The following is an 8,030-nucleotide window of genomic DNA, read 5'->3' on the forward strand; positions in this document are numbered from 1 at the left end:
ATTTCAATAACAGAACTGCAGCAGAACTGCAAGTGACTAATGATTTTATTGCTATGACTTTAATTATGTATTAACCAATATATGTCAACAAATGTGATATACTTAGCTCTCATCTGAGCTTCTAATAAAGGAGTGCAAAGTGCAGTGACTCAGTTCATCAACCCATTATATAATATATCATTTACTGTAACCTGAAATCCTGTAAGTGGCTATATTCTATATGGTTCTGCAGTTTGCACTCCATTGTACGTCTAAAGAGATGATGGGGTGTTGTAAGGACTCAAGTATGGGTAGTAAAATAATTCTTAAAATGGTAATATGTAGGTTTTATAGGTGAAGTCCTATTCCTGAAAGAGTACATATTTGAGGCTGAAGGAGTTTAGAATCTTCACACAATGTGTGGATATTTACTTCAATTATTCAATCATGTGTAAAGGAAAGTAAAAAGGCATTTGCTTTTCACATGAATGGATAATTGAAGTGAATCTTCACTCAATTTATTGTGTGAAGATTTTCCACTCCTTTAGCAAATCAGCTTCATTGTGGGCTTGGTTGGCATGCAGTTGGTATGAGGGCACTTCTGTATGGGAAGAGACTGGACAGACCTGTGGTGGCATGACCATAAACAAGTGGCATGCCATGAGAAACCCTTTTCCCTCCAGCAGTTACTAATTAAGACAATGCTCTGAGCAAGACAGGAGACATTAGATGAAGTGTTAACTTAATGATTCCTCCGTTTGACTGCCTCCAACCAGCACAAGCTGCCACATTTCCAGCTAAATGAAAGTGGACAGCTGCTGCATACAACAGTGCAGGGGAAAAGAGGGATTAGGCTTGGGTGGGAGTGAAGGGGGCTGTGAAGTCAATACATAGAAACTCTCATACAAGTCATAAGAATACAAGTCATAAGAATATCATCCAGCTAGTATCATACTCCCAGTGCACACGTTTGACAGGTAGATTCTGTGCTTGGGGGCTGAGAGCAGAAACGCTTGTGTAGTGTTTATATTCATGTGTAATTACAAGGTCCTTTTGCCACCTACCTATTGATTCACCAGTGACCCGTCAAAAAGAGTAGCATGGGAATTCTGGTATGACACAATGCTAACAGGGAGAGCACTCACCCCCTCCTGCAGGCTTAGCTTCTACCGATACAAACTCCACCTTCTGAACTCCACGCTCACACTACGACATCATTACAGCTTGTCCTGCATGGCTCCCACTCATCAATGTCATATCATAGCCTACAAGGACCAACAAGCTGCTCCCAGCCTGCCATGGTACCCAGTCTGTTAAAGAGGGGTTCTCGCAAAGGAAAATCACACACGCATTGACATGCATGGGATTCATTCTTTGTGGAAAGGACAAGGAACAAAAATTAAAAAAAAATTATGAGAGCAATGCTGCCAGACACAAGGTCATGAGGACAACTGATTAATTAGGGTCGCAGGAGCCCCTGTGTTTCCAGCTCCAGGCAGCCTGCTCCTGACAGTGCAACCAGAGAAAACACATTTTTATTGAACTGGGAAACCGTTTTTAACATCCCTCAGCGGGGGTGCTTTGGGACTTTTTGTGTGTTATAATTGCTTAAAGATATATGGCAGCTTAGATTACTGTAATTACCATCAGGGGCTGTTGAAAGAAGTTAGTCTGAGTCTAAGGGACTGCTGCTTGGGTTCCTATTACCACCCAGGCAGAGATAAGTTCACATAGCTGTACAGTCATCCAGCCAGAGCCATTGGGGTACATTCATTACTCGCTGCACCTGTGTGGGATGGCTAGCAGGGCTAGGTAACCTTATTTCATCCTGGCCACACATCACAACATCAACCACATACTAAGCAACCTTTATACCATTGAGCAATCAAGCTATCTATCTGCCTATCTGCCTATCTGCCTATCTATCTATCTATCTATCTATCTATCTATCTATCTATCTATCTATCTATCTATCATTCCATGTACACATTTATCTATCCATCTATCTATCTCTTTAATATATATTATATAATCTATCATGCTATGTACCCATCTGTCTCTCTAATATATGTTATATAATCTATCTATAACATCTATCTATCTATCTATCTATCTATCTATCTATCTATCTATCTATCTATCTATCTATCTATCTATCTATCTAATTAACTATAGCCAGTATTTGCTACCCACATGTTGCTTCTTAATGCTTACTGTTGTTATTACTATTGTGACGCCTTGATAAAAATTAATAAAGCAATCTGAGGTTTTAGCTACTATTGATGTGTCTGAATACTGAACAGTAATAAGAAATCTCGAGACTGGCAGAGGTATAGGCACAGGCCAGTATGTACAGTATGCACCCCAAAGGAGGGAGACCAATGAGAATATGTGTATGTAGATATATATATATATATAAGGCATGCCATGAGAAACCCTTTTCCCTCCAGCAGTTACTAATTAAGACAATGCTCTGAGCAAGACAGGAGACATTAGATGAAGTGTTAACTTAATGATTCCTCCGTTTGACTGCCTCCAACCAGCACAAGCTGCCACATTTCCAGCTAAATGAAAGTGGACAGCTGCTGCATACAACAGTGCAGGGGAAAAGAGGGATTAGGCTTGGGTGGGAGTGAAGGGGGCTGTGAAGTCAATACATAGAAACTCTCATACAAGTCATAAGAATACAAGTCATAAGAATATCATCCAGCTAGTATCATACTCCCAGTGCACACGTTTGACAGGTAGATTCTGTGCTTGGGGGCTGAGAGCAGAAACGCTTGTGTAGTGTTTATATTCATGTGTAATTACAAGGTCCTTTTGCCACCTACCTATTGATTCACCAGTGACCCGTCAAAAAGAGTAGCATGGGAATTCTGGTATGACACAATGCTAACAGGGAGAGCACTCACCCCCTCCTGCAGGCTTAGCTTCTACCGATACAAACTCCACCTTCTGAACTCCACGCTCACACTACGACATCATTACAGCTTGTCCTGCATGGCTCCCACTCATCAATGTCATATCATAGCCTACAAGGACCAACAAGCTGCTCCCAGCCTGCCATGGTACCCAGTCTGTTAAAGAGGGGTTCTCGCAAAGGAAAATCACACACGCATTGACATGCATGGGATTCATTCTTTGTGGAAAGGACAAGGAACAAAAATTAAAAAAAAATTATGAGAGCAATGCTGCCAGACACAAGGTCATGAGGACAACTGATTAATTAGGGTCGCAGGAGCCCCTGTGTTTCCAGCTCCAGGCAGCCTGCTCCTGACAGTGCAACCAGAGAAAACACATTTTTATTGAACTGGGAAACCGTTTTTAACATCCCTCAGCGGGGGTGCTTTGGGACTTTTTGTGTGTTATAATTGCTTAAAGATATATGGCAGCTTAGATTACTGTAATTACCATCAGGGGCTGTTGAAAGAAGTTAGTCTGAGTCTAAGGGACTGCTGCTTGGGTTCCTATTACCACCCAGGCAGAGATAAGTTCACATAGCTGTACAGTCATCCAGCCAGAGCCATTGGGGTACATTCATTACTCGCTGCACCTGTGTGGGATGGCTAGCAGGGCTAGGTAACCTTATTTCATCCTGGCCACACATCACAACATCAACCACATACTAAGCAACCTTTATACCATTGAGCAATCAAGCTATCTATCTGCCTATCTGCCTATCTGCCTATCTATCTATCTATCTATCTATCTATCTATCTATCTATCTATCTATCTATCTATCATTCCATGTACACATTTATCTATCCATCTATCTATCTCTTTAATATATATTATATAATCTATCATGCTATGTACCCATCTGTCTCTCTAATATATGTTATATAATCTATCTATAACATCTATCTATCTATCTATCTATCTATCTATCTATCTATCTATCTATCTATCTATCTATCTATCTATCTATCTAATTAACTATAGCCAGTATTTGCTACCCACATGTTGCTTCTTAATGCTTACTGTTGTTATTACTATTGTGACGCCTTGATAAAAATTAATAAAGCAATCTGAGGTTTTAGCTACTATTGATGTGTCTGAATACTGAACAGTAATAAGAAATCTCGAGACTGGCAGAGGTATAGGCACAGGCCAGTATGTACAGTATGCACCCCAAAGGAGGGAGACCAATGAGAATATGTGTATGTAGATATATATATATATATAATGCAAAACTGGTAACAGAAACATTTGTTATATTATACATTTTCATGTAAATTTTCTTATTTTTCTAGGTGCGTTTTCTTAAAATGAAAATAATATTTTTGATCAACATGAAAACGAATTTTCCGCATGAAAAGAACACTCATTCTGAGTTAATTAGAAGGAATGAATATATTGTAAATGACCAGGCACATTTGACTTGATATGGGTAATTTTAGCACCTTTATGCTGAGTGAAAAAACTTTGAACGGCTTCATCAGTTAGACAGAGGCCATGCAATAATGTAATCCTTATTTCCCTCTTTAGTGTCCACATAAACCTTGGCAGGATTAGCAGCGACTTTTGCAGCAAACAATAACCCGCACACAGACCTTCCCACAGCTAAAGTGCCTAGATTCAGGATTAACAGGAATGTGACTTTAAAATTGTTGTTTTTTTCCCTTCATCCCTCGTTTCTCGGATTATTTGCCATAATTAGGGATGCCTTGTGCTGTAGATTGCATTGCAATCCGATTTCAACTTGATTATGTGAGCAGGTTTAAACTTTTTCCTACTTTTATAGAAGCCTTGCCACAAACAACAAGTCACAAAATAAGACAGAAATAATCGTAGCAAGAAAAACAAAAACCAATAAAATAGTTTACTTTCACCTGCAATAGTTTACAAGCTAGTTAAAATTGTTTTGTAAGTGAAACCTTTCACATAATACCGTATTATCTATCTATCTATCTATCTATCTATCTATCTATCTATCTATCTATCTATCTATCTACATATGATTGATATAGATATCATTCTATAAATGACCTATCTATCAATCTGATATAGATATAGCTATCTATTATCCAATCACTCATTATCTATTAATCTATCTCTATCTATCTATCTATCTATCTATCTATCTATCTATCTATCTATCTATCTATCTATCTATCTATCTATCTATCGATCTACTATCCATCCATGTATCTATGCTGTCTGCCTGCCTCGGTGTGTATAGTGACATCCTTGCAGCACTTGGTGTAACCCCCAGATAATATGACCCAGATACGCACTTGTTGATCCTGCAGGTTTGCTCATAGTGCTGAATGTCCCCAGAAGGTGGTCCAGGTTCTGTTGAGGTCCAATGATGACAGGTACAGTCCAGCTCACAGCTCTCCCAGCCGGCTCCCTCCAAGCATCCTGTCTTCTCACAGTTTGGGAATCAGCAGTGTAAACTTTGTCAGAGTGGCAGGAACGTCCTGATAGTTGAAGCGACTCTCCCCCAGCTCTGTCACCACCAGCCAGTATTTCCAGATGAGGAATAATACAAAGTTTGTCCCTCCTTGGGAGAAGCAGAGGCGCAACTGTCAGTGTCAGGTAGAAGAAGTCTTTGTTGCAGGAGTCTGAGCAGGCTTCCAGCTTAGGTGGGTGAAGGAGCAGAGAGAAGTTCACACTAGGCAGTGACTGGCTCTATGGAGACAAGGCAGGCTTTGCAGAAGTTCAGTGCTCTGAATGACTTTGTGCTTTGAGCCGCAGGCTATAGCCCTTAGAATGAAATGGGGACAGCAGAAAGTGACAGGACACTGGGGAGGAGATAAGTGCTCCCTGTGCCCACTGAGAGCTGCCCTGCTCTTCCTCACTGCTGGAGGAGCATGACGTCACAAGCATGGATATTAATGAGCCTCCCTATGCTCAGACAGGGCTGATCTCTCTATATGCTGACAGCACGCTACCTGCATGAATCCTATGGCACTGTGTGTGCCCAGTCCAGGTACAGTACCCTATGGCACTCCGCTCATGCCTTCCTGCCTGGCAAGGATGTCCCTGGAGCACTTAGATTTCTCAGGTATTGTGTCTGTCTGTGCCATTGTCACATGTCCCTTCTCTTCTGCACTAATCCGATTTGTGTCATAGGTCACTCTCTCCATTATTTCAATGGGCAGCCCTGTTAGGCGTTTATCAACTTTCTAGGAGTAATCTCCACTTTCTCTGAGCCAAGTGGTGTTATTTATGTGATTAAGAAGTAAAAGAGTGTAGAGAATAAGAAAAGTCAGTCTCAACTTTATGGACTGCTGGATGGTCTGAAATGATATCGCAGCCATTGACTGTGCTGTAGGGGGGACTCCTCCTAGCTGGTGCCCATATACACAGCTGGTACCGACTTTATCATCCTTTCATCTTTTACTGGAGATGCCAGGCTATGATGAGTTTCATTGCTGCTAGGTATCTATGTGGCCATTATACTGACTACATTTACACTGTTCTATGGTGGTATACTGTACCCTGTACTGCAAGGGACATATACCTGCTACCTGCAGTACCACCTTTGTGGTGATCATTGACAATTCTAATCAGGAATATCTCCTCTGTTACTGCTATATTATAAATGCTAATTGCTAAACACACTGGGATAGGAATAGGCAGCAGTGACAGACTTTGATGGCTTTTGCAGGCAGACACTCCTCAAAACTGCCATTAGTTTGACATATTGTTTGTCCCGGTACATAAATAGAATTAGCATTAGAGCCATCATTCACTTTATAGGGGAACATATGGTAAGACATGTGTTATTTCAATAAGACATAAATATTTGCAAATAATGACTGTGATTTGTATTAAACATTTTCCAAGATATGTTTGAGATAGTTTAGTGAAAGCATCTGATTGTATGTACCATTGCCGCCTCTCATTTCACCGCCAGGGTCGCCCTCCTATTGACATAATTTCACAGCAGTTGGGTATTTCACCTTCAGCCCCTTCATATGGAGAATCTAAGACCTGGCCTGTGAAATCTGCCCAGTCATGGGAATGAGCATGGGGAACTGGAAATCCATTGCCCTGCCAATGGGCTTTTTGCATAATTAGGGGTACCCTTAAAAGAATACACGTGTTTATATCTATTTATACGTTAATATTTGTACCTATTTATACAGAGGCAAGAAAACGCGAATCATTCTTTCTCTACAGAGCTATATCCAGCATTTTATCACATTTAGAAACTTGCAGAAAATTCAAATTGTTGACCTCTGTGAGTTTCATTCTCCATATAGAGACACATAGGGGTCTATTTAATGTTTTTATCCGTTTATACACAACGTTCTCCCAAGATTCCCACATTTCCTAATGAGATGTCGTTGTAAAAACGTCCCAGGTGAAAGTTGTGTAAATCTTGTTTGAACATATTATTAATAGACCCCTTGTTCCTAAACTTTTGCAAGATTAAAAATGTACTAATTCACTAATCTACTTCAGTGATCCTGATGAGAACTTTAATTTATTTTGTCCTGAACGCCCCTTTTAATGTTCAGTTTAAATTGTTATCACCCCCACCCTGAACATAATCATATTTGTAACACTTAAACAATGTATATAAACAAGTCTAAGTGATATTACCGTTTCTATAGGAATTTAGAAGTGGTTAATCTTCTACCTATATAAAACTTGGAGTTTATTTGACTATGCCCGATAAATAAATATGATTTAACAAACATTTAATTATGATTCTGTTAATCTTAATAATATTATTAAAGCATTCCTTGAAATAGCACTAGGCATATGCAAATAACAGATCGAAATTTTCGCATGCCAATTAGAACATGCCATTGATATGCAGAGAAGACTATTAGCTCTTTGAATATTTTAGCCTCATTACGTTGGAAATTCACCCAGAAAGTCAGAGCCTTGTGTAGAGACGGTTTAAGGACAAGTGTTCCCTGTTTTCCACTTCCTTGAACATTAGCACCAAATTTATTTTCTTTTTTTTTTTTTCTCTCTTCATCTTCTAAGTTAATACAAACTAACACAAACTAATACAACTTTTAAACTCGTACACACAATGGAAAACCAGAACAAGATGATAGATCATACAAATCCAAATGTATCATTTA

General features: G+C 39.6%; 1 protein-coding gene across 1 annotated transcript in view; it reads right to left on the minus strand.

The window, feature by feature from the left end:
• The window catches only part of NR2E1 (nuclear receptor subfamily 2 group E member 1), a 34,169-nt gene extending 28,830 nt beyond the window's left edge, over nucleotides 1-5,339 (minus strand). Inside the window, exon 1 of the mRNA XM_018563746.1 lies at nucleotides 5,217-5,339. Coding sequence (XP_018419248.1) covers nucleotides 5,217-5,241 — 25 coding nt within the window. The 5' untranslated portion in view covers nucleotides 5,242-5,339. The remainder of the gene's footprint in view (nucleotides 1-5,216) is intronic.
• Between the last annotated feature and the right edge of the window lie 2,691 nt (nucleotides 5,340-8,030).

This window comes from Nanorana parkeri, unplaced genomic scaffold (assembly GCF_000935625.1).
Source record: "Nanorana parkeri isolate BGI_ZX_2015 unplaced genomic scaffold, ASM93562v1 scaffold691, whole genome shotgun sequence".
Taxonomy (NCBI): Eukaryota; Metazoa; Chordata; class Amphibia; order Anura; family Dicroglossidae; genus Nanorana; species Nanorana parkeri.